Source organism: Lagopus leucura, unplaced genomic scaffold (genome assembly GCF_019238085.1).
Source record: "Lagopus leucura isolate 7727_CA_CO unplaced genomic scaffold, USGS_WTPT01 Super-Scaffold_100002, whole genome shotgun sequence".
Taxonomy (NCBI): domain Eukaryota; kingdom Metazoa; phylum Chordata; class Aves; order Galliformes; family Phasianidae; genus Lagopus; species Lagopus leucura.
The window spans coordinates 46,194,106-46,221,779 of NW_024962263.1; the positions used below are offsets into that span (position 1 = coordinate 46,194,106).

At 38.8% G+C, this 27,674-nt stretch overlaps 2 protein-coding genes across 3 annotated transcripts in view; both read left to right on the forward strand.

The window, feature by feature from the left end:
* The first annotated feature begins 1,681 nt into the window (after window positions 1-1,681).
* On the forward strand, window positions 1,682-19,990 carry IMPACT (impact RWD domain protein). Of its 2 annotated transcripts, none has more exons than XM_042870009.1 (11): window positions 1,682-1,731; window positions 1,898-2,026; window positions 3,354-3,406; window positions 3,645-3,707; window positions 6,519-6,604; window positions 7,422-7,550; window positions 7,876-7,973; window positions 12,482-12,555; window positions 14,871-14,961; window positions 18,047-18,181; window positions 19,783-19,990. In XM_042870009.1, the coding sequence occupies exons 1-11, from the start codon at window positions 1,696-1,698 to the stop codon at window positions 19,852-19,854; spliced, it is 966 nt and encodes a 321-aa protein (XP_042725943.1). In that variant the 5' UTR covers window positions 1,682-1,695; the 3' UTR covers window positions 19,855-19,990. The 2 variants fall into 2 exon arrangements, with proteins under 2 accessions (XP_042725943.1, XP_042725944.1); XM_042870010.1 differs by having other exon boundaries at window positions 7,879-7,973.
* Window positions 19,991-24,673: 4,683 nt separating this feature from the next.
* HRH4 (histamine receptor H4) overlaps window positions 24,674-27,674 on the forward strand; it is a 3,481-nt gene continuing 480 nt past the window's right edge. The window contains exons 1-2 of the mRNA XM_042869482.1: window positions 24,674-24,707; window positions 27,023-27,080. Coding sequence (XP_042725416.1) covers window positions 24,674-24,707; window positions 27,023-27,080 — 92 coding nt within the window. The remainder of the gene's footprint in view (window positions 24,708-27,022; window positions 27,081-27,674) is intronic.

Genomic DNA, 27,674 nt, shown 5'->3' on the forward strand with positions numbered 1-27,674 from the left:
CTAAGAAAAATGATTATTTTTTTTTCCCCCAAACTTGTGTTTCTTCAATCTGAACATGGAATGTAAGATTTTGGGCTGAGATAGCATCAATAGTAATGTTCATTAAGTCCTCTCTTGGAGCTTCCAGTGATGGCAACTTGATAAACTCAGTCCTTCACTCTTCTTCATAATTATCTGAGTATTTATTCCTCCAGAGTAAGGTAACATGTTGCTTCATCAGCACATGGTATTGTCTCCATCTTTGCAACAATTGTTGTGTAAATAAGGGCTATTATCGCTATGTCCCTTTCACTCAAGATGACTAATTTCATTGTTGGCAAATTCTCTGAAGTGTCTTTCTCTCAAACATCTAACTTAAATCTTTGTACTTTGCATCTTTTTCACATGTGAGAGGGAGAACAGTGTATTCTCTGCAATAATGTAGCATATTAAGGTTACCTACCTAGCTTTCTCAGAATCCTCTTTAAGTTAACAAACTCCTTCTCTCAAGTCTTCACAGTTGTCAGACTTTCTAGATTGTACTGTTTTTATTGCTTTAATCCAGACTTCAGTTAGTGCACATCTTTCTTAAAGAGCAGCCCTAAAACCAGACACAAAGTTAGAGCTTGGGCTTCAATTGTTCCATACAAAGCAAGATTACCTTGTGTGTCCTACTGTACCTCCCACGTATTTGGACATATCAGCATGACGGTTCTTGTTTAAGAATAGCACAGCATAATTGGTAAATGCTTAGCTTGGGTTTCACTCTAGCTCCCAAATCCCTTCTGTGGAGCTGCTGTCTAATTGGGATTCGCTGCCCTGAATTTCTGCAGCTGATAATACAGTGCTGAATTTGTCTCTGCTCATTTGCATCCCGTTGCGTTGTTTTGTTTTTGCTTGTTTGCCTGTTTGTTGTAGAATGTGTCCTCTTTGTTACAACCATTCTGAATTCTGATTCTGTTCTCCAGAGCATGTGCAGATTTTCTCAGCTTTCAAGAAAGTGGAAAACAAAGCTTAGCTTGAATATTTCCCCAACAAATCAGTATAAAAATACACTGGAAGAAAACATGAACAGCAAAATAAGTGATGCCTGGGGATCCCTGGGGATAGAATAGAATCACAGAATCATTAAGGCTGGAAAAGGCCACTAGGATCATGTAGTCCAACCATCAGCCCATCCCCACCGTGCCCGCTGACCACGTCCCTCAGTGCTACATCCACAGGGTTCTTGAACGCTTCCATGGACTGTGACTGCAGCACCTCTCTGGGCAGCCTGTGCCAGTGCCCAATCATTTCTGAGAAAAAATTGTTCCTAATATCTAACCCGAACCTCTTCTGGCACAGCTTAAAGCCATTATCTCTCATTCTACCAAAGGAAGGGGCAGAAGAAACAGCTACTTAGATGTTATTTGGGAGACACACTCAGTTGTAGCTATCCTTGTGTCTGAAGGTCTGTTTTGTTCACAGGATTGTCCTGTTTTACAGAATACAGTGTTTGTACTTAGGAAGCACAGATCACAGGAAGGGAAGATAAGTGCTGCTGCTAAGAGTTGAGTGGTGCAACCAGCCCTGACAGAACCGGTGCTGATCACAAGGCAGTCACAGCACACAGGAGCGCGCACCCACACACACGGAGAGGCGGTCAGCGGCCGGCAGAGAGTGTGCGCAGCGGGACTGCCCGCCCTTTCCGCCCTGCCACGGTACTTTTCCGCGCTGATGGCGGCGAGCGGCCAGGAAGTGGCTCAGCAGCAAGTGAGCGGCGGTGGGGGAACGAGAGTTGCGGGGCCCCCAGTTTTTATGGTTGTCTGTTGCACTGATTCTGTCATGTCTGTAAATAAGCTATAGGAGAACGAAGCCTAAAGCTGCGGCTGGTGCACGATTTGTGTACTTAACGATTTTTACACGCTGCTTTCTCTAGATTGATGAAATCGAAGCCCTCTCGTCCATATACGGTGAAGATTGGTGTGTTGTTGATGAAGATGGGAAAATCTATTGCATTAAGATTGGTGACTGTCTGGATCAACCAAAGTGGACCCTCTGCCTGCAGGTACAGTGCTGCTGGGCAGTTTGACACAGTGTGCTGTGGGACTCAGGCAGGCAAAACCTTATGCCTGTATAAAATCCTTTACAATAGGATTTTGTATTCACTCATGTAGGTTAAGAAGTTTTTGGTTTGGAGTCTGTAATACACTTTTCATTGGTGGTTCTTAGACCTGGGAGGATTGGCCAACACACCTGAAGGCTGTGCTACCACTCAGCAAGACCTGGACAGACTGGAGAGTTGGACCTGATGAGGTTTAAGAAGAGCAATTGTAGGGTCTTGCGCTTAGGGAGGAATAACTGCATGTGCTAGTGCAAGTTAGGGGATGACCTGCTGGAGATGAGCTCTGTGGAGAAGAACATTGGAATCCTGGTAGACAGCAGGTCCATGAGGCCGTGAGCCAGCAGAGTGCCCTTGTGGCCAAGAAGGCCAATGGCATCCTGAGGTGCACTAAAAAGAACCTGGCCAGCAGGTCGAGGGGAGTGATCCTCCCCTTCTACTCTGCTCTGGTGAGGCTGCATTTAGTCTACTATGTCCAGTTCTGGGCTCCCTAGTTCAAAAAAGATAAAGATATCCCAGAAGGAGTCCAATGGAGAGCCACAATAATGATAAAAGGCCTGGAGCATATCTTGTATGAGGAAAGGTTGAGTAACCTGGCACTGTTCAGCTTGGGAAAAAAATACTGAGAAGGGATGTAATAAATGTTTATAAATATCTTAAGGGAGGTGGGATGCGAGTGGATGAGGCCAGTCTCTTCTTGGTGGTGTGTAGTGATAAGAGAAGGAGTAAGAGCCTAAAACTTCAACATAGTAAGTTCTGTACTGATATGCAGTAGAAATGCTTTACAGTAAGGGTGATGGAGTACTGGAACAGCTTTCCCAGAGATGTTGTAGGGTCTCCTTCTATAGATATATTCAAGACCCATCTGGATATCTCCCTGTGCTACCTATTGAAAAGTACCTGCTTTAGCAGGGGGGGTGGATTCGATGATTTCTTGAGATCTCTTCCATTCCCTGTAATTCTGTTATTCTGTGATTTGTTTGACAACACAACTTGCTTATGATGGTCGCAGTATTTACATATCCTAATTCCGCACTCACAGAACCATATCTCTGTGTTTTTCTTTAAAATCTTATTTTAGACGTACTGTTATTTACATTGACTTTGTTAGGGCACCTGAGTGAATCTACAGCTACTTCTATGTTTACTTTTCCAAAGTGTGGAAACAAACAATATTCACATCAACGAAACTGAATAGCTGAATGTTGGAGTCCATTAGTAAAGCTCTGCTAGCTGAATAATGCAGTGAACATTCACTCTGAATTTCTTTCAGGTGATTTTGCCTCCAGGATACCCAACTTCAGAGCCACCTATTTATCAACTGAAGTAAGTGAAGTTTCTTGTTGATAGTTGCTTTCTTTCAAATATTTATTTATTTATTTACAGAGTTACCATTGTTGCTTGTTTGAAGTGTATGTTGAAGTTTCAGAAATTTTTTAATGAGGGATGACTGATATTGTTTTATTTTCAAGGTGTTTATCACATTTATTTAAAAATGAATGTTTGTTGAGGTGCTGGAATCAGAGTACAGGTGCCATTTTCATTGTATTTCTTTTTATTCTAGTGCTCCTTGGCTTCGGGGACAAGATTACACTGAACTAGCAAATAGCTTGGAAGAAATATATATGTAAGTTACAGTCTGTGGAACATCGTAGAAGGTGATGATACATCTTCAGTCTTGTGTGCTTTTAAGTACCTGCTTAACTAGTGAATGTAGTGGTTGATGCAGCAGCCATCAAACATTCAATGCTATGTATATACTAAACATTTTATTAGAATGAATTGTCTTAAACTCTGGCAATTTCTTTTATATTGTTTAGACCTGGTGCTGTTTTAGAATGGATGTCTTAATTTTGGCTCCTAATGTTTGACCCTTTAGAATCATAGAATCATAGAATGGCCTGGGTTGAAAAGGACCACAGTGATCATCTTGTTTCAACCCCCCTCCTATGTGCAGGGTCACCAACTACCAGACCAGGCTGCCCAGAGCCACATCTAGCCTCAAGATACTTTCAGATTTGAGGTGTAGGTAGGTTTCAAAACAAGCACAATTAGCAGAGTCTTTTAACTAGAATCTGTAACATGGCAAATTACATTCTCACAGTGTGTAGCTAGCTGAACTCTTGATGCATGAGAAAAAACATAACATTAAGAAATAATCATAGAATCAAACTACGTTTTAGAATTGCTATGAAATTGGAATATTAAATGGAGTAATTTTATGTGGTTTATTTAATATATGAACTAGATGAAATGAAAATATGTCATAAGGAGGCATAGCTGTGCCCAAATAATGAAATCTGAGTGTCTTGCTTAAGAAATATGCTTTAATGTCATAAAAAAAGAGAGACACTTGGCTTTTTTATGTTTTGTTTGTTTTTGTTTCAGTTTTATCTAATTACCAACTTACTTCAGGTACATGGGTTTCTTATAATTTAACCGAGCAAAATTGAGTTAGGATTTGAAGTTAGAAGTTGTAGAGTGGAGGAAAAGAAACTGAGTGTCCTTGATTCTGTAGGAGTCTCCACCAGAGATAAAGCTGCTGTTCTGTCCTTCCTAAGCATCCAGGGCATTTAGAGCATCTTGCCCCACTGCCAGGAGGAATAGCATGGTTGTTAAGCACTCTTTTTCTTTGTAGAGAGCCCTTGTTGGTCTCCTGCCGTTTTTGTTTGTTCAGCAGAAAATGAATGTGTTTGTACTTTAGACAGTATGTGTCATTTTAGAGTGTGTTTTTAAACCCTTCTGGAGTTGTCACTGATGTATGCAGTGTTTGTGAAAGCCTTTTATCTATCCACTGTCTAAATAGTTACCAGGTAAACTTAATTACTCTGGATCATTTACAATGTGTGGCTTACCTGGTTTTGAATCCCTAGTGATCTAAATTGCTTAGTTTTGCAAATAATGTGTACTGTTGGTGACTCACTATGTCTTCTTAAGGAGATGGGAAAAGCAGATAGCAATAGATCACAAATCTGCTTTGCTAGGCCCAAAGTTCTTACAATATAGAAAATATTTGGATTTATTTTATTTCTTCATATGCTCTTCTGGTAAGATTTATTTTTTCCAATAACAAAGCTTTGTTTCATGATTTAGATGCAAGTGTCAAGAAAAATAGCTGTCTATAAAAGTAACCTTTGAGACTAAGCGTAAAAGACAGAAACTGAAATTGGGTTATAGCTATAAAAATTAATAGTTTCTCATATCGAACAGAAAAATCTTGTTCATTCTGTAATCTGTCATTCCATCATTAAAACAAATATAGTTCTTCATGTATTATTAAAACAGTGCTTCTATATGATAAGCAGCAGCATGAAATCATGGTTTTCTCTCATTCTGGAGTCTGTCAAGGTTTTGGAGGCAGCTACAAGTTTACAAATTCCTCATTTTTGCTTGAAAAGTTTTCTTAAAATATACATATTTGTTTGAATTTCTAATTTCATTTGGCAGTTGTGCTGTATACACTGTGTAAAATAAGCATTTTTAAAGTTTTGTTACTGGTGTGTATTTATATGCTGCCCCAGATGGTGGCAGTAAGAATAAAATTATTAATAGAGAAGCTGTGAGTTGGCTAAAGCCCTACATTTTCAGTTCTGATTTTGAGACTAACACGCACAGACCATAAACATGTTAAAATATAATTTGGAAAGTTAGTTTTCAGGGCACTGTTTTAAATATATTTTGGGATGTTTCAGTTCTGCTGCACATTAAGGCAGTGTTTCCTAAATTGGAATGTGCACATAAAAGCATTTATCCCATCCTCTCCCATTAGCATAATACATGTCTGTGCCAGCTGACTAAGGGCTCTTAAGCTCAACAGTTACCTCTCCTCCCTCTCCTTTAGGATTTATCATCAGCAAACTGTAGCATGTTGATCTACTGCTCCACTTTGTCAGCTACCACTGACCTACTGTCACAGTCCTGCAGGATTAGCCCCTGCTGTGTATATGTGCTGAGAGCATGATGGGGAAGAGAAGGGAGGCTGTTCTAAAAGAAATCTCTCAGATATGAAGGGGAAGAGACTCTGCAGGCAGAGTGGCTGAAAGAGCTCATCACAGGCAGTACCGAACTTTCTGAAAACCAATCCAGAGCATGCTCAGAAACTACGCGAACTGGCTTAGTATTCTTTTGAGAATGCTGAGGGCTGTCCAATTTATTGTACTCACAGTTGTTTTCACTTTCTTTATAGGCCAAAAAGTTTCCGTCATTGCTTGTTTTCTTCCAGTACTGGTGCTTTTAATGCTGGAAAAAGTGCAGTAGAGTATATAATGATGCTGATTGTCACTGAGCTTCCACAAGCCTAAGCTCCTTACTGCCCTAGACTGTAATGTTCTATTACTGCATGTCTGAAATCTGCGTATTATTTAATGTAGATACTTTCTAAGTGAAATCTGAAAGAAAAAAAAAAAATTCCTTACTCACTGCAAGTTTTAACTTCCAGACAGAACCTTGGTGAAAGTATTCTTTACTTGTGGGTGGAGAAGATACGAGAAGTTCTGGTGGAAAAGGCACAGTCATCAAATTCAGGTACTTCAGGAAATACATGGATTTTTCAGTTTACTTCTTGTTCAGCTGCAAAATAAGATCATAGAATCATAGAATGGCCTGGGTTGAAAAGGAGCACAATGATTATCTAGTTTTGACCCTGCACTTAGCAGGGGGTTGCCAGTCACCAGACCAGGCTGCCCAGAGCCACATCCAGCCTGGCCTTGAATACCTCCAGGGATGAGGCATCCACAACCTCCTTCGGCAACCTGTTCCAGTGTGTCACCACCCTCTGTGTGAAAAGTGAAGGTTTCATTGCCAGTTAAAGATTTATTCCCAGTTTTCTTGACTTACGTGGGTAAGAGAACACAGTCTCTGGTTTGGCTTATTGTATTACAGTGATAGCTTTCCTTTCTCAAAAAGCAATAGAAAATAAAAAGGAAGGGGGTGGTTTCAATGAAGTAGAGTCCTCAATTTTATTATAGTGCAATTAAGAGTTGCTTCACAACTGGAGTTGAGGTGATTTTTCTGCTGTTACTCCATCAATGACAGGGCTTGTATAAATTAACAGCCGCTCTTCCCATAAATTATGGGCCTTCTTTTTCCATATGAAAATGCTAAACTACCATGAAATACATGAGCAAAATGTCTGCATGCACTTATGGCAGAAGGAAATAGAAATATTTTGAATTTTTTGTTGTAATAAGTTGTAAATTCTGCACTTCGTAGTTTTTTCTTCCTAGCAAGCTGATTTCAACTGAACAGCCAGACATTTAATAGAAAAAGAATTTGAAAATTTGTATTACTTATCTCTCAGAAAAGTATATAATAGGTTTGCTTACTACTTACACTTTTATAGAACCAGATATTAAGAAAACCACTGAAGAAGTTGATGAAGACAATGGGGATGATTTTCTCCTAGACTATCAGCCTGTTCAGGAAGATCCGGTAGAAATTTTAAGTTATATCACATCTGAAAGTCAAGAAGGTAAAGATGTTTCCTTGTTAATTGCAATGAAATAATTTAGGAAAGAGTGACCTTTAAGTTTCAGTTTTTCTACTCAGCTTTTGAATAAAATTAATAGCATAAAAAATCGTAATTAAGAATAATGATTGCAAATAACCCTGTATATTTTTGGTGGTTCTGCATGTCATCACTTTGTACATAGCTTTAACCAATCTCTTTTTTAAAAGTTTAGATATTCTTTAAGGGTATTGAATCAACAAATAAGTTCAATTTATTTGTTCAAATAATTCAACTCAGTTGTTTCAGTACCCTTAAAGAAAACGAACACTTCTTTATTTGTGATCAGTAGATGAAGAACTGCCGATGATACATCATGGAAACCCACTCACGGATCGAAGGAGTACATTCCAGGCACATCTGGCTCCCGTGGTGACACCCAGACAAGTTGGTATACTTTGAGCTTGGCTGAATGTTACTGAAATACTTGGAATTAGATGAATATATCTTTCTTTGTGTGTCAATATCATCTGAGCAGTCATCTGTCTTTGCCTGTCATTATTGGCTGAATAACTCCTAAGTAGCAGCTCTGCAATGCAGCCTGGTAGTTTCCAGTTTTGTTTTTGAGGTGGGTAGATGTTGCTGTCCCTTATTCTTAACTGTGTGAGAACACTGAAACGGGACTTCTGGACTAATTTCAGTCACTTTGTACATCCCTTTGCATCTGTTAACTTTGTCGCCTTTGATGATCCCTGTTCACAGAATCACAGAATCACCCGGGTTGGAAGGGACCTCAAGGATCATGTAGTTCCAACCCCCCTGCCTAGCAGGGCCACCAAACATACACATTCAGATCAGGTTGCCCAGGACCCCGTCCAACCTGGCCTTAAACACGTCCAAGGACGGGGCATCCACAACCTCCCTGGGCAGCCCGTTCCAGGGCCTAACCACTCTCCTTGTAAAGAACTTCCCCCTAACATCCAACCTAAATCTTCCCTCCTTCAACTTGGATCCATTTCCCCTAGTCCTGCTATTGTCAGCCCTTTTGAAGAGTTTACTCCCCTCCTGGGTGTAGGTTCCCTTCAGGTATTGATAGGCTGCAATGAGGTCACCCCGCAGCCTTCTCTTCTCCAGGCTGAACAAGCCCAACTGCCTCAGCCTGTCCTCATAGGGGAGGTGCTCCAGCCCCCTGATCATCTTAGTCGCCCTCCTCTGGACCCTTTCCAAAATCTCAATGTCTTTCTTGTACTGAGGGCTCCACACCTGGACACAGTACTCCAGGTGGGGCCTCACAAGAGCCGAGTAGAGAGGGACAATCACCTCCCTGTCCCTGCTGACCACCCCTTTCCTGATGGAGCCCAGGATCCCATTTGCCTTTCGAGCTGCCAGAGCGCACTGTTCAGTGTGGAAACTACTGATGTACTCATCTTTTCTTGTCATTAACTAAGAGTTAAACCTTGTGGATATTTTCCTCTTCCCTTGTATCCAATTCTCACTTTTATTTCAAGAATTTTTGGTAGCACATCTTCTCAAATGTGTCATTGGTTTACGGGCTGGTTCGGCCCAGTTCCGTGATCAGCGGGGCGGAGGGATTTCACAGAATCCGCACCTCCAGAAAAAGGGAACAGGGGACCCCAAAATAATTAAAAACAGCGGCAACGATCTGAGGAGAAACAAACTAATTTACTAAATATAGTATCGGGATGCAAGATAACACACCATAATACAATATAATTAAAATTGAAACTAGTGAATCAAATATAATGAGAGAGAAAATGTGCAAAAGGTGGATAGGCCTCACCATAAAGCTGAGGTGAGATGCACAGTCCAGTTGAGCAGCAGGGAGATGGGAGGAGAACCGACGAAGAGCAGACGAGAAAGAGCACATCAGGTGACCTTGCCAGGAGTTGTATCTCCTCTCCGTGACCACAAATTCCCCTGGGGAATGTAGTTGTTCTTCTCTTCTGGGCAGGTACCCAGGACTTGAGCATTAACAGTTAAACTCCAGTGCCCCACATGATGTTATGATGTGGAATACCAAAACCAAAAATCATAAAACCATGACAAATGGTTTTTGAAATTCCAGGTGGGCTAGATCAACCAGCAGCTAGGAAGCACGTGCTCAGCAACTCTGAAATAATCTTGACAGATTGACAGATTTTTAGAAGTGTAATTCCCTATGTGAAGGCAGTAGTTTATTAAGCTGTGCTGATGTTGTGAGGCTGTTCTATTTTTTGTTGTTGTTGTTTTTCCTTCTGTTAATTTGCCTAGCATGATGTAAGACTTACACATACTTCTGGAGTACATTTGAGAATGTTGGTATCACTTCAGTTGCCCTCTGCTGCAGAAGCAGTTTTAACTGGTAGGTTAGATACCTTAGTAGATGTCAACATCTTCATACTCTAGTTCCCTTTAAATATTTAAATTCATACAATCTGTTTTTGCAGATTTGTTTCAGTTCATCTTAACTTCATCAATGTTATTCTATCATAAGGCTCTGCTCTGCTGTCCTTGCCTGACCTTTTTTAATACGTACTGTCCGTTCAGTTAGGTTTTTGTGCTACAGCTGTGTATTCTTTGATTGATTCTTCTGCATTGTATCTATCTGCTCATAGTACACATTTATAGAAGGCTTCAGCTTTTTGAGTTTGAAAAAATATTATTATGACTTCTATTTTTATATGTCCAAAAATGTGCTGTGCCTTTCATATCTATCTTGTCATCTGCCTTATTTTTCTCTGTCTGAATACATCAGAATTTTTGAACAAGCCTTTAGCTTCTTTGAGCTGTTCTCTTAGTGCTTCCAAAGTGAAAGTAATTTTATACTTTAGGTTTAATGTGGAATAGCTCAATTTTTAAAAATACTTAATGCATTACCATTTTCACTAAAGTATCACTGTACTTTAGAGGCTTTCTTAGCTTTTTTCAGTCTATGAAATGTAAGTTTCTATGAGCTGTTTTGCTTTGGAAAAGAAAACAATTGGAATCATTGATTTAATGCTCTTTTTTCATTGCTTCTTTTAAGGCCTCTATTGAAAGTCCACCTATATTTGGAATATGCAGAGTATTAAGGTAGTGCAATTTCCCGAGTGTCAAATCCAGCTTGTTTCAGGGCCTTGCTGTACTGTGTAAAGTGATTGGTCTGCAGGCTGCAGGGTAGGATTGCTGTGGCATGGGTTCCTTTTTCAGAAAGAAAGTTGAAAGAGGTGAGCGATGGGATAAATGTTGTACTATACTGAAAGCTAGCTTCTTTATCAACTGAAGTGACTGGTGTGTACCCATAATGCTTTATCTGCATGTTTGTATGTTGCAGTGGTGGTCTTTAATAATTTAAGATAGGACTGATTGCTTTGTAAATTCTTCTGTTGAAAATTTTAGTAGTGGAGCTTTACTTCTGGTACAGCTTTCAGTAACAAAGGCCAGAATAATGCTGTAGACAGTTAAATATGCTGTCATATGGGGAAACAAAATTGATAGCACTGCTAGATTTGGTACTGTTGCTTTTCCTTGTCTAGCATATTTTGACGTTTAAAATGTGTGTGGTGCTTGTACTTGGTGTAGGGACTAAGGCCTAGATGGAGCTAGGAAGTGACCTATGGTTTAAAGATCTTTTGTACCTTCTATGAGCAGGTCCCTTGCTGACCTTGTAGAGAATCTCTTAGTTCCCTAAGGAAGGAACAGTGGAAAAAAGGCTTAAGAGCTACAGTAGGAAAAAGGATAGGTTATTGCTCATCTGTGAGATGGCTGTATTGCAGGTTCATTGATAATACAGACATTTAATGAGGTTTTGAGAGATCTGTCAGCTACCAGGATTCTAAAAATATAACTGATGTCAAAGGTGACAATCATTTCATATGCTTTCTATGCTGTTTATTGAAATGTATTTATGAAAGCTTATTGAATAATGAGTTGTCTTTCTTCAGTATTCCACTTAAGAGGGAAAACTGGAGAAAACAGTTGTCTGAAGCAATGTTCTCTGTTAATAATAGGAGATTCATTGAGGTTGTTTGACGTTAAATTTCTGTCAGAAGAACTGAAAATAGCACAGTATAACTAGGATAGATAATGAGTGTGAATACTTATTATTTCTCAGATTTACTTTTCTTCAGAATGAAAGACGACTTACTTTCCATGCGTGTTTTCCCAACCTTTCTCAATTTTAGTCATGCTTTCCTCAGGATAAGATTAATTACGTATTACCTATCAAAGCACTGTTTTAGTTAAATCTTTCCATTTTTCTAGAACAAGTTTAGAAGTGTTGATTTTTCTAGAACATGTTGATAAATGTTTTGAATTTTGTATTTAAGAACAGAAGGATGGACATGGTAAAAACACTTTTTCTGGGAAATACTGGCATGTTCAGACACATGGAAGAAAGCTTTTATTGGTATTATTATTTTTTATTCTTTCCATAAGATGGAAACTGGAAAACAAGTAGGTTTGAATAAAAATTATATTTCAAAATGAAACATAGTGGAACTTCTTAAACATTGCACATTATTGTGATATCAATAAAAGCAGCATGCAAGAGAAAACATGTTGTGCCATTACTCCAGCTTAATGTTATACTTCAAAAAACATGAAGGTGTAATTGATACTTAATACTGATTTAAATTTTTTTTTAGATCTTGCCATATCTTATGTATTGAATCAGTTTGATGCTTTTGGTTATTCAGCAATGATGTGAATGTATGCCAATTCAAGGAACAACTGTTTTTAGTATCTCAGAAATATGATCTGAAACTGGCATGAGTGTACTGGTGTGGTGGCACTCCTTCTTGGGTTAGCACACTGATTGCTTAATTAATTTTATATTAAAATGTTAAAATCTTTCTCTGTTGTACTGAAAAGATGCTTGTTTAACAATGAGATTGATGTTGAGATGGTGAATGTGAAATCCCCCATTATGAAAATAAGCTTATTTCTATGTTGTTGTTTATATATTTTTTTTTAAGGTAAAGAGAGTTCTTGAAAAATTATATGAGAATAAGAAAATTGCAAGTGCCACCCACAACATATATGCATACAGGTGAGAGATGGTGATTTTTCTGCTATTTCTTGCCAAGTGAGTGCTGTGCATGAGAAAGGTAAAACCCACCAAAGAAATTCCTTGCTAGTGAGTCATTCTGGGACTAAGTTTCCTATTTGTGTATTGAAGATATTAGGATTCATTTTGAACTTGGGAAAAAAAAAAAGCAAAACATATAGTAAGAAAAAATATGAAGATAGTAAAATATGAAGAAAGTAAAGATTTAAAAACCAAAGAAACAAAAAACCCTAAAAGTGGACTGGAACATTTTTGGTATACTTTGTATGGGAGATGAGATTAAGGAATTACTGCTTCATCCTGAACTAAATATGGTTTTACTTCTGCGAAGCAGTAAGTAAACTTCTACCTGACCGCTTGAACCATTTGGAAAAAACTGAAAATTTTTAGTTGCAATAGGAACTGAAGCACAAAGCTGAATGCAAACTGGCGTATGAAATTGGCTGAAATACATGAAACTTCAGGGAAATTAAGAAATGGGTAATAATGAGTTTGGCAACGGTCTGTGACAACTTTTGTGAACATAGAATGATAGAATGTTAGAATGGTTTGGGTTGGAAGAGACTTTTAAGATCAACTAGTTCCACACCCCCTGCTGTAGGCAGGAACACCTCCCTCTAGACCAGTTTGCTCAGAGCCCCATCCAGCCTGGCCTTAATGCTTCCAAGGAAGGGGGCATCCACAGCCTCACTGGGCAACCTTCCAGTCAGTGTCTCACCATCCTCACAGTAAAGAACTTCTTCCTAATGTCTAGTCTAAATCTACCCTCTTCCAGTTTAAAGCATTTCCCGTCATCCTGTTGCTGCCTGCCCTTCTAAAGTCCCTCCTCAACTTTGCTGTAAGACCCCTTCAAGTACTGGAAGGATGCTAGAAGGTCTCCTCAGATTCTTCTCTTCTCCAGGCTCAAAAGCCCCAGCTCTCAGCCTGTCCCTGTAGGCGAGGTGCTCCAGCCTTCTGATCATCTTTGTGGCCCTCCTCTGGACGTGCTCCAACAACTTGATGTCCTTCTTGCGTTGGGGACCCCAGAACTGGATGCAGTACTCCATGTGGGGTCTCATGAGGACAGAGCAGAGGGACACAATCACCTCCCTCAACCTGCTGGTCACACTTATCTTCATGCCACTGAGGATAAGTTGGCCTTCAGGGCTGCAGGCACACACTGCTGGCTCGTGTTGACTCACCAACAGACAGTCCCAAATCCTTCTCAGGGCTGCTCACAAGCCATTCTCTGCCCAACCTGTATCTGTGCTTGGGATTGCCTTGACACAGATGCAGGGTCATAGCTTCTGTAAAATGAAATAGTCTCAGTCCAGATAGTGATGCAGGTGTTCTGAGGAACGTAAGGAACAATAAAAAGAGCCCCCTGGAGGAAGCAGTCAGCTGAAAAAGCCTGTATTGAAAGTAATCCATTCATGTGCTTCCTGGGATGATCCTAATGAAATATGAAATGAGAGCAACTGAATGCTTACTTCACCAGCTTGTCTACCTAAGTTAAAGGTTTCTGTAATGAGAGCTGCTGCTGATCTGACTCTTTTAACTCATACCATCTAAATACACTTCAAAATAGCAAAAGAAGTGTGGTTACTGCTCCATGTATTCTAGTCAGTACGAGCGGCATCTTCGTCACTGTGTCACATGTGTATTAAACTTAAGTGCAGATGTTATGAAATGAATTAGATGACAAAACAGAAAACTTGCAAGCATTTTTTCTGGAAATTTATACCTGACCTTTGTATATAGCAGCATGCACCAAGTCTCCTGGAGTGCCCTCAGGCATATCACCATATTCTGTCACAGCTCTGCTTTAGAGAAGGGCTTGGTAAACAGCGTGGTGAATTTGAAGCAGAGTTTCAGTAATAGTTTTGCACTGCTGGTGAAATATAGACGTAACTAATTACTAATACTATTTTTGTCAGGCTTCTTTTAGCTTGTTGGTGTGTACCATCTGTATCTGAAGTTGTTGGCTTAAGCTGAGTGTAAGTGTAATCTTCAGAATAAAAACCTAAGGATTCTTCTTTTGGGGGACTTTACACTAGCAATGAATATGGAGTTAACCTGAAGTAGTTAAAATAATGTACAATCTTCACGTTTGTTACTCTATACAGATAATATTTGTGGTTTACCCGAAGCCTCATCCTGTTTTGATGCAAGTATCCTTAGTGAAGAAGCAGAATTGATGCACGTGTTTGTAAAAGATTTCTGGAACTTCCTTAATCACTTACAATGTTAGTTGATTGATACTTTTGGAATCTGTTTTTATGCTTATGTTTTTCTGCCTTTTTACTATTTTTTTTAAGGATATACTGTGAAGATAAGCATACGTTCTTACAGGACTGTGAAGATGATGGGGAGACAGCAGCTGGTGGACGTCTTCTTCATCTTATGCAGGTTATGAGAAGTCAAAGATTAATTTCTATAATCTTGAACAGATTTTAAAAATCACTACAGTGTGAATAAACTCACAGCAGACTTTTGTAATTCTTGCTCTTTTACTTTCTCTGCAGTCAAAGAAAAAAATATAGACTGTTGTATGCCTGTGATGAGTTGAGTTTTCCAAGTCTTGAATCATAAAAATAAATAATGTTTCATAGATGGCATTAATAGTTGGACGGGTTTAGAAGAGAAAGAAATTTTGAATCTTCTACTTGGTGTAAGGTATAATGAAAATGAAGACTGGAAGAAGCTGATCGACAGGATGAACAGCTGACCTTTACACAACCTTTACTTCAGTTTCCATGAACATTTGTAATGAGAAGTCTGTTCCATTTGAACTTGCAGAGTAAGGCTTTGAATGCAAAAGTCAGTAGAAGTGATGCAGTCAAACTTTTCTGATTACCTGTTTCTTAGCGCTGTTTCCAGTTCTGCGTCTTTAGCCCTCATATTGACATACTTCTTAGTTTTCAGGTGTGGAAATAAAGCCTTGGTAAAGTTCCTGCTAAATATACACTGAAGATAGACTTTGATTCACTGACGTGATGCAGTGCAACCCCTTGTAAAGCCATAAGTAAAATATCCTAACTTCAGGGAACAGCTGGATACCTCTTATGCCTCAAGTTGCTTAACTGCATCAGCACACTAATTACTGTTCTGCATTTTGATTTTAGATTCACATCACCTTTGGAACAAGGATTTTCTTTTCCTGGCCTTTGCTTGCTTGTATATTTTGTTGCTTAGTTTGCTTAGTATTCTTGGAAAGTGCTTTAAAACTTTTCTTTTTAATTTCAAAGATTATATACCTCAAAATACCTCTTTTTTTTTTTTTTTTTTTTTTTTTTGTTTGTTTAGAACTTTTTGAAACTTTCTAATTAACTCAACTTTGACTTGGAAAGGAATACTTGCATATGTTACATAAATTAAGCTTACATGCTAAGTGTGAATGTACAGTTTTAGTGATAGCAGCATGAGGAAGCAACTTTGCAGTTACTGTTCCTGAATTTATCCTAAGCCCGTTGACTCTTTCTCAGTATTTTAATGTATACTTTTGAAACTTAGCAGATTTACAGTGTTTTAAGTGCTTAACAGTCCATACAAGTGCAGTTTAGAATGGCATGAAATTTTACCTTTTAAATGTGAATGCATCTAAATCATTTGGATCATATCTGTCCATTAGTAGTACTCATTATTGGGAATATTTTTGCTTTGGAATTATAGTGCTGCAGGGATCAGGAAAGTGTAGTTTTCATTGGGACAAGATTGAAGTAGTTTAAGGGCTAATTTCTAGGTGTCAATGTAATTCTCTTAATTCTTCTGTTGTAAGCAATTCTGATATGGGCTGAAAGTAAGGTAGTATAATACAGTTATATTATGGTATTATTGCTGTAGTTCTTCTTTTGCAGTAGGGATCTTATCTTGTTTTAGATAAATCTAGCACTTTTGTCAAGATAGCACTTTCTGGTTACAAGAAAAAAGAATTTTAGATTTATTCTTTTAAACTTAAGGTTAGAGTTAAAATATTTCCCAACTATCTTTGACATCCTGTTTACTGTGAAAAGGTGCTATAAATTGAATCTGTGGCTGATGAGTAAATGGAGAATAGAAAATGCCTGTCACAAAAACTGCCCTTCCTTTTTGTTAATTTTTTTTTACATTATCCTTTAAATTTTAAAATACCAACAATGTTTCTGTCTCCATTTTACCTTCACAAAGGTAAAATCTTCTGATAGGATTGTTGAAATTCGACAAATAAATGCGTATTTTTTCCTCCTTAATGGAGATTATAGTGATTATTAACCTGCTTTATAGATAGATGGCTTCTAAGGGGTTTTCCTCACATTCCACTTCACCAAAGCACTTTCTGTCTTGTAGACCAAAGTGCAGACTGCACTTTACTCTGCAGTAAGCAAATAAAGCTGTGATTGCTCTGTCTGTCCATCTGTGTGTATTAGTGAAATAGTGCACCACTCTTGTGAATGAGGTGTTTGTAAGTGAAGACCTGTCACAGATTTAGATGCCGAAGTTGGAGGGAACAGATTCAGGATCATAGCCACTATCCATTAACTAATGGTGATTATCACTAAGTGTTTCCATGCTATAATGTCATATTTTAGCAAGACTCATTTTTGATATTTAGTCATTGTCATGCACTGTTATTACTTTGTGCTGCTGCTGGATTTAGGTGTTGTGACAAATAAAGATGCTGAGGTCTTCCATGCTTCATGCCTTTAATTGCAGTAAAAGAAATTATCGCTTCTGCTTAGCTCTGTCCTTTATTTTGTTATATCATATATGAGATTATTTCGTTCCTTTCAGTACTAGTTGCTAATAAAATTATGTTGCATGAACTTCATGTATGCCTTTTGGATTTCAGAAAGCAACTAAGGGACGCTGATTCAGACCCAAAAAATTCAGAGATTTTCTTGTATTATCTAACTGTTGTTGCCACACAAAGGACTTAGCAACAGTAGGAGAAAATTCTACAAAATCATAGAATATACCAACTTGGTAGTGACCCACAAGGGTCATTGAGCTGGCATTTTAGATATCCAGATGAACCGTGCCTTATGTACCTGTTCTCTGGCTGTTAGTAACGTTTATCCACCAATGTTTCCAAGAGTGTGGAAAACAATCTGCTTAGTGGCAGAGGTTCTCTGGAAGTAATAATCTCCTATTAAAAAGTAGTAAAAGTAACTCAGTAATCGACCGGTTAAGTAATGCCTTGAGGCTTTTTACATTGGTGAGCAACTTAGTGCACTAGGTAACTTTATGCCATTTCTAAAGGGACATCTTTACTTTTTTTCTTTTTTACTTGAATTTACCTTTCAGTAGAAATGTGGACAGTGAAACTTACCACATGTACTGAATTGTCATTACTTGTTGCCCTCCGATGACTTTTGTGCTGTGTGTGATACAGACCTAATGCTAGTTTCTTAATAACAAGTAGACTTTTTCTGTAATTAACAAAGATAACAATAATAAAACTAGTTTAATTTTTTTAAAAAAGTCACTTTTTTCTTTTTTTTTGTTTTTCTAACAGATTTTGAATGTCCAGAATGTGTTAGTTGTGGTATCCCGCTGGTATGGAGGTATTCTGTTAGGACCAGATCGTTTTAAACATATCAACAATTGTGCAAGAAATATACTTGTGGAATACAACTATGTACATTCAGTGGTAAGTTTCTACGACTTAAAATGGAGGCATTTATATGTAAATGTGTGTAAACTGTCACTCTTAGATGAAGTCAGAAGAAACATAAAGCTATTTCAGATGTCATCCTCTCATTGCTTTGGTGCGCTGGTAAGGAGAGTTTGCACTGATCAGATGCCTTTATGAAAACTTCCAATGTTAGTGATTTGTAATCATGAAGTGTGCAGTAGAAGAGTGTGGGAGCAGTTGAGAACTGTGATCCAGAACATCACTGTGAAGCTCGAGGAAGGGTGGGAAGGTGATGAGCTGGTTTCTGTTAAGTAAACTGGCTGCTGCTGCCTCTTATGTTTACATGTGCTGCAGTGTTATTGTGTAGGCAGATTGAGCTTAGGAATCACTGTAGCTAGTGGGCATTTTAAAATGTGAATGCCTTTTGAGTAGGCTCAAGGAAGATTTCAAAATTACAAAATATAGCATGGTAATAACAGAAAATACTATTAAAATAGTAGATGGTAGGCATCGTTAAAAAAGAAAAAATTAGACTGGAAGAATTCAAACCAACTCACATTAGCATTACAGAAAAGAGGAAGGAATAATGTTTCAAGGGGGTAAATCACTTGAGTCAGGAATTCCAGATGTCTTTAAATGTAATTTTATGTCGAATATGTAGATCACTTAATTGTGTATTACTCCCATTTTTCCACATTCTTCATCCTCAGATCAGTGGATGAGTGTATGTTATATTAAAATATGTCATTGCTAATGATAGAAATTTTACAACAGCAGGAAATAATTTCTAACTGATACTTTGTCAAGTATTCACTGTCAAGTTTTCCTTTTGTATAAAAGTATCTAAGATTGCTGTGGCTGGACGCTCAGCATTCTTTTGTGTTCTTCCCCCTTCACTTCTCAGTTACTTCTAGCAATTCAGACGTGCTTGTATATACTTACTGACTCACTTTCTTGGCTGCTGATCGAATTTCTCTTATTTTAATGTATTTTTTATAAAATAAAAGGAAATTATAACAAGATGTTCAAGCATTTTTACTTGAGAAGGTTCAGTACTGAAAGTGAGTGTAAATAAATGTTATTTTCCTAACAACTTCAATCAGATTGTGTTTTTAACAAACATGTTTAGTTACCAATGTTCTTTAGAAAAATAGCAGATGGAATATACGGTAACTTATTCTAGTAATACTGGGATGTTTTTCCTTGTTGCTGATTTATTTTGTCTAGGGAAGTAGTTTTTCTGTGCTGGTGCATGGTACATTTCTTGATAGGGCCACATCCACACTAGAAGCAGTTCTGTAATATAGTGTAGAAGTACTCCTGTACTGGTAAGCTCCTCCTTGAATGAAAGTGGCTTAAATTATTTTTATACTGCGTTGTTGTTATCATAGTTATGTCACTAATTTTAACATTGCTGAAAGCAGAAGTTTCTAAATGGCAAGATAAGCAGCCAAAATGATGAAACTAAAGGTTTAAAAAAGTTCAAAACTGCAGTGAGTCCCAGTGAACTACAAATGCTTCATATCTAAAATAATTCTTGTGAGTGACTTGGAAAGACTACCAGCAGAATATAAGAATGTTATTTTAAATTTTGATGTGCTTGTTCTTCATTTCAGGAAGAATCATCCAAACCAGCAGGAAAGAACAAAAAGATAAGGAAGGACAACAAGAAGAGAACAGAACACTAATTTACTAATTTATTTCTAGAAACTATAAAAGATTACTTTGCACATATTTATAGAAAGGAAACATGGACATTAATGCCTTATGAAATACAAAGTTTTGTATTCAAAAGGGAATTTAGTAAAGCTATATCTATTTTTTCATCTTGTTCCGTGATTTCTTTTGCTGTTCTATAGTAGAACTTAGACACAATCTTTTTTATATTCTTGTACTATTTCCTCCCCTCAGTGATGGCTGACTGATTTAAAGTGCAGATTGTTTACCCACTGCAGAGTTCAAACTCAAACATCAGTCTTGTGTTAGAACTTAAATTCACTAGTTTGTTGTGTTGACAGTGAGACTGAAGTTATTCAAAGGCCGACATCACTTATGAAGTTTAAAATTTTCAATACCTAATAGTAAAACTAGTGGCCAGTGCTGTATGGCATTAATCCTGCTTATGCAGTTCTCATGCTAGTTATCACCTGCCTGATGACACAAGGAAGGAACGTGAGTGATGAATAAAGAAATGGAGGAATTTCTTCAGTGTTTCTTTGAAGATTTTACTCTAAGTAGCAGACTTGCAGAACTTGTTGAAAGCTTGAAGATGAAGTGTTGTGTAACTAAAAGAACCAATGATTTCAACAAAGGATAAGTGGATTTTGAAATCAGACTGTTACAGCTAGTCATAAACATCAGTAAACATTCTGAAATTAGTTCTGAAGATGGGGAAAAAAAAGATCAGAAATGGTTGGATTTTCTACTCATGTGTAAATAAATAACTTCCACTCTTTTCTCTAGAGAGAAAATTACCTAGACTTTGTCAGCTGATTTTCGTATTGCAATTTAGTTTTTATTAATTTTTATTTTTATTTTTTAAAATAGTTTTGATTTTTTTTTTTTGTATCTTTCACTTCCAGAGGATGAAATTTAATTATCTGTTTTTTCTCTTTTTTTTTTTTTCTTCCCTCAAGTTGATTTCTCAATTTTGTGATTCATTAATATTGGCATTTGAGTCCCAGATATGTTCTTAGACACACCTGATATATTTTACTTATATATATAATTACGTCAGAGTGGTGAGTGTTTTTAATGACATTTCATTGGCAGTAGAAACATAATTTAAAGGTGTGTTTGTAAGACTAGCTTATTTAATCATCCATTTTGTATACACCTTTTGCCTGGTATATTTTTCCACTCAATTGTTCATTGCAGCTGTTCAGTATGGATTTCCCAGAAAGCTTTGTGTAAGGCAAACTTCATCTAACTAAACTAACTACTCCAGAGTTAGGTATAGCAACAGAAATATTCCTTAATGATTCCGGTACCTTGAAAAGTACAACTAAAATATGCAGTTTAAAAACAAACAAACTACAAGGATGTTATCATAGACTTTCTAGCAGCTGGATCCTGATCTGTTCTGTTGCAACAGTTTTTTGCAGTTCTGTTACCTCATCTGCCTTTTGAAACTCTTTGGGTTCAACCTTAACATCTGTACTTGCTATACCAAAATAGCAGTCTTCCCAGTGAAGGAATAGCATTTATTATTATATGTACCAATCTTGACACTTTTTGAGTCATGGAAGTAGTTGTCCAAAGTTTGTCTTATTGATGAACTCTTCTGGAGTCAGAATGTTGCCACTAGCATATTGACCTGTGTTCAAAAGTTTCTATTGCTTTTACGGGAGTGTGAAATTGCTGCAGTTACTTGGTGTGGAAAACAGGTGAGTTGTGAGATGTTCTGCTGCCATAGATTCAGTTCTACCTGTGGTGGAACTGTGGCAATGTATGGCCTTTTTCCAAAGAGTACGCAGAACCAATTTAGATTTAGGAAGTCTCAGCTTTTGTGTGTTCAGCTTGAGATTTCTAACCACTAAGTGTTTTTGTTTTTTTTTTTTTAACCTTCTGGCAATTGCTGTCCTATCCCTTGTCTTCAAGAACCTCTATTTCAGTGTTGCATGATGATAAAACCCCAAATCCCAAAATGGGAGAAATAAGTTGTTAACTGCATTGTAAGTGTAATAAGCCATATAGATCATCCAGTCAGTGAGCAAAATGAGTGTTCTGTGACTTAAAATTGTGGTAACAGACCACTGAAAGCAGGTTATCAGAATGGAAATGAGCATTTATTTTCACTGTGCTTCGCTCAGTGGGAACATGGCTAGCTGTCCTGTGGACATTTCAGTGAGAAAAGGTGCAGCCTCTTCCTTTTTTGTGTGTGCAATTTCCTTTATTCTAAGAATGTTTTCATGTGGCTTTACAGAAGAGTTTTGCAACACTGGATTTTGTCCTTAGAAGGTAGGCCTCATGATCTTAAAAACTGCAATATTTCTTCTTTGATTATTAGCTGTGTTTCATGGAGGCTGTATCCTACCGCTTAGCTGAATACAACAGTTTCTGCTTTGTAGTACAAGGATGTTAGAGTAGCAGTGGTATTATGTGGCATCAAAAATTTGGCTCTTTGTATTGAGGTTGAAGTACTGGAGGTATGTTAGTATGTTCACAGTGAGACTGGTACTGAGGGACAGAAATAACCTAATGTGCGCAGAGTAGAGCGGCAGCTAACGCATGCAATACATTTTGATCCTTACACTTTTATCATTGTGTATGGTGCAGCTGGCTAGTTAACACACAAACTAGAACCTAGCTTTTTAGAATTTGGTTTTTATGCTGCTGACAAATGACTTCTCGATTGAGGGTAGGGTCTTGAAGTTGTAGCCTCTGGTTTTTCTGATTTGCTTTTTCTGATAGATATGTGTCACTATTTTTGCAGGTTTCTACAGTGAAGCTCAGTTGAGCAGAAAAAGCAAAAACTGCTTTTGATAGCAGGAAAGCAGTGAATTTGTTCACTCAGTTGAAGTGTGCTGACATGAGGTTAGCTTTAGATAAAGCACAGCTTCCTCCTGTGCCAGGTAGCAAGGCTGGGATCAGCCTTTGCATTTGATAAGTTAAAGATCTAACTTGGGGGGCTTTACACAGAATCACAGAATCACAGAATCACCCGGGTTGGAAGGGACCCCAAGGATCATGTAGTTCCAACCCCCCTGCCTAGCAGGGCCACCAAACATACGCATTCAGATCAGGTTGCCCAGGACCCCGTCCAACCTGGCCTTAAACACGTCCAAGGACGGGGCATCCACAACCTCCCTGGGCAGCCCGTTCCAGGGCCTAACCACTCTCCTAGTAAAGAACTTCCCCCTAACATCCAACCTAAATCTTCCCTCCTTCAACTTAAAACCATTTCCCCTAGTCCTGCTGTTATCAGCCCTTTTGAAGAGTTTACTCCCCTCCTGGGTGTAGGTTCCCTTCAGGTATTGATAGGCTGCAATGAGGTCACCCCGCAGCCTTCTCTTCTCCAGGCTGAACAAGCCCAACTCCCTCAGCCTGTCCTCATAGGGGAGGTGCTCCAGCCCCCTGAGAGTAGCACAGCCCCCTTTACAGTAGCACAGTCTTCATGTTCCTGCTGAGTGTGTTATCCTAAATTGTGATATTGTGAACTTCTGCCACTAAATGATGTATTAATCTCGTCTATCAATGTAAACTATGAGAATTCAATATTTTCCTGCAAGTTAAGGATTTGTAAATAAGGATCTAGAGGAACATGTTGAAAAATCAATTAAAGCAGTGTAGGACATAGTGTTCTTCAGTGCAGGACATGACTTGATTGGAAATTGGATTCTGTTGAATAACTTACGGGAGCTAGCAAGTGGGATCCAGCAAGGGAAAAGGGTTACAAAAGGGGCTTGAAATAGCTTTAATCTTAAAAATAATGTCCTAATGAAATGTATAATGTTAAAGTGAAGCAGCAGTTTTAACAGAGTGATTTTGTTGTCAAATACTGTACATTTATTAAGGAAAGTGTCGGCTTTATATGTATTCCCCAGTTGTGGAATAGTTAGAAGTTTCATTAGCTAGAACAAAAGAAGAAAAAAAATATTCTATGATAATGAACTGTTAACAGTGAACTCTGTTTTACTGGAAATGAATCAGAAGTACAACTGAAACCTGATGAGCTATTACAGGATCCCTGTCTCCTTTGAGGTGTTATCAGAATGTCTTATTTTGTCTTTGTTGCTCAGACTTAAGTGAGTGGAACAAGAGGTGAAGTTTTTATCTGATTTGTCTGATCACGTTGTTTTGTTGGCAAAGTGCCTTCTGAAGAAGTTCCAGTTGATTTCTCTATAAAAGAAAATACTCTAGGGGAATAACATTAATAAATTCAAGACAGTTTAGAAATGGAGAAGAACTGTCATTTCTGCTAGAAATTGTGGTGGCACAGAATATTTCTTCTAAATTTCCTATCATATATATATAGAATGATTCCTCACTGAAGTATGGAAAGGTCAGCTTGCACCTGCAGCTTTCTAAAATGAAGACCTCTGTATCAGCAGCAGAGCAATTTTGAGCTGTTTGTGATTTCTCGGTCTGATAAAGTCTAAACATTTCAGTGGTGGGGTGGTTAGGGGTGGTGCTTTTACTGTTTGCTGTGCGTTATTGTTAAATGCCTGGGGAAGAAAGAAGGGAAAGTGGATGCCATAACTTTTGTTTATGGATCCTTTTGGTGTATTTATCTGTGCCTGTTTGTTTACTGTCTAGCATGTCTGTTTGAATAGAAATTGCCTATCCCTTTTTTATAGGATTAGCATTGAACACATGCTCCTTTGGCCCCAATAGAAAATCAGATGTTTATGCAGTACCCACTTCAGGTATTTTTCTAGCAAGACGAGTTTTCCCAACTGGTTTAATCATAGTTAGTCACATATGTGGAAAAAAAAAAAAAAGTCTGCCAAAAGCTCATGTAGTGTGTCTTCCATTAAACCTCTTGTGTACTTTCCTCCAGGAGACATGACTATGCAGTTTATGGCACCCAGTCATGAAGGTGTGAAGCAGGTTGATTGTGCGCAAGTGAGCTGCACTGTGTTCAGTGCTTCCTCCCATGGGTTGACTTAGAATGCATGGGGATGGGCTGTTGCCCCATAATAAGGAGGTGAGACTGGTGAAAAAGGCCTGGTCATGTTACGTATAAGGAAAGGGAGAGTGAGTATAATTGGGATATGCTAACAGTTTGCATAGGATCTGTGATTTGTCAGTAAGCATGACGATTTCCCTGCTGTACTCTGGTTTAGATCACACAGGAGTTACCCTCCTTTAGAGGCCTACAGGGCTCAGAGGCCCTGTTATGCCTTTTCTTAATCAGCAACCTGCAGGAGCAAAAACAGTGATTTTGTCAGACAAAATGAAAATAAAGTAGTTGAACATCACTTTTGGGTACTGTATCAGTGCCTGGAGCCACGATTCACCAGAGGTACGGGGAGCACACCAGCAGAACATTTTGCTGTGTCCTTATCCTCTTCCTTAGGCTGCTGGCTGCTGAGGCAGACAGGAGACAGAGTTAAATGAACCCTAAATTTGACCTCAATTTTCTTTTCAATATCTGAGACATCAGACTTCGTATCAGCCTCGATACTGCTAGTAGAAGACAGGCAGCAACTACAATCTAATGCATAAATCTATAGAACAGCCTGAGTTGGAAGGGCCCTGCAAGGATCATCAAGCCCATCATCTGGCTTTACACAGGAATGCCATTAACCTAAGTGTGTTTTCTACATTTCCAATGTAACCTGGTAAGGAGATTAAGCTAAAAACAGAAATAGTTGTGCATGCTGTGTAGTTATGTGTACAGATAGCAAAGTTTCTGTACTTTTGTGCTGTTACCATTCAAACATTCAGCACAAGTGCTTTGCAAATGCTAATGAATTTGTTCCCACAACAGAAGCACAGACATGATGGCCAACACTTTTCAAATTTAAGTGTCTAAACACTAAAGTGTTTTTAGAACCTGTAGTAAATATGATTCATTTTTTTACAACTGTGTTCTGCTTATAGCTCTCTGCAAGTGTCTTCATTATTTCTACAAAATTTAAGTGCTGAAGACTCATGATTTCTCTCACCAATGTGGAAGGAGAAGCCTAGTCAGAATCACAGAATCACCAAGGTTGGAAAAGACCTGCAAGATCACCCAGTCCAACCATCCACCTATCACCAATAGTTCTCACTAAACCATGTCCCTCAACACAAAATCCAAATGTTCCTTGAACGCCTTCAGGGTCGGTGACTCCACCACCTCCCTGTGCAGCCCGTTCCAGTGCCTGACCACTCTTTCAGAGAAGTAGTATTTCCTAATGTCCAGTCTAAATCTCCCCTGGCGCAGCTTGAAGCCATTCCCTCTACTTCTATCACCAGTTACATGAGAGAAAAGGCCGACCTCCAGCTCATTACAGCCTTCCTTCAGGTAGTTACAGAGAGCAGTAAGGTCTCTCCCGAGCCTCCTCTTCTCCAGTCTGAACAATCCCAGCTCCTTCAGACGCTCCTCACAATGCCTGTGCTCCAGACCCCTCACCAGCTTTGTTGCCCTTTGAACCCGCTCCAGGGCCTCAATGTCTTTCTTGCAGTGAGGGGCCCAAAACTGGACACGGTACTTGAGGTGCAGCCTCACCAGAGCTGAGTACAGGGAGACAGTCATTTCCCTGTTTCCTGCTGGCAACACTGTTCCAGGATGCCACTGGCGTTCTTGGCCACCTGGGCACACTGCTGGCTCATGTTCAGCTGAGCATCAATCAATACTCCCACGTCCACTTTCTCTACGCAGTCTTCCAGCCACTCCGCCCCAAGCCTGTATCATTGCCTGGGGTTGTTGTGGTTGAAGTGCAGGATCCAGCATTTGGCCTTGTTGAACCTCATCCCATTGGCTTCAGCCCAGTGACTCAGCCTGTCCAGATCCCTCTGTAGGGCCTCGCTACCCCCAGGCAGATCCACACTTCCAGCCAACTTGGTGTCATCTGCAAACTTACTGAGGGTGCACTCAGTGCCCTCATCCAGGTCATCAATAAAGATATTGAAGAGGACAGGCCCCAGCACCGACCCCTGAGGAACACCACTCGTGACCGGTTGCCAGCTGGATTTAGTTCCATTCACTACCACTCTCTGAGCCTGGCCTTCCAGCCAGTCCTATTGAAGTTAATTGCAAAACTCCTGTTTACACTATTCACAGTCACCATTTCTGCTCTGAATTCTGGGGTGGTATCAACGTGTGTCCCTCAGGCTGCAACAGGTTGTTTTGAAATTGATTTCTGAGCATTGGATCGTTACTGGTTAGCTGGTCTGGTAAGGGACTGTGCATATGTTTATACTCAGGGTACCAGCTTTCAGAAGAGGAAGGAGAACTGCAACAGCAAAGTGAACCACGCCTTTGGTCAGCAAAAACATACCACAGACTTGTTGAAATACAATGACATTAGGATGAAATTAGAAGTGGAAATAAATCAAATTTTCATAAGGGTATGAAGCTGAGATTAAGAAATGTTTTCCTGAAATAGTTGAGGTCTGTAACGATAATGAGCAAAACATTTCTGAGAGGAAACTAAGAGGAAAATGAGGGAGAGGAAAGAGAATCTTCTACCGGCCCTCATGATCTCAGAAGATAAGTATCAAGTTGCATAAACAAGAACTTACATTTCAAAATATGAGCTTTGAAATACTGCATATCTCATTCTGGTAACTCTTCTACAGATGCATGCGGTTACAGATGTGTTATTATTTATTACAATTTTTAAAATCTTATGAAAAACATTTACCTGTTATCAGAACCTCTCAATTTTTTTCCTCTTGACTCAATTTTTTGGATGCCTACTAGCCTTTTCATCTCAGCTGTTATGAATCTCAGCCTTCTGGACAGTGGAAGTTTCTTCCTGGACTGAACTGACCTGGATGCTCAACAACCACAACAGCACAGCCGGAACTCCATGCATGATGGGACCCTGTAACGGGACGCTGTCCCCACAGCCAT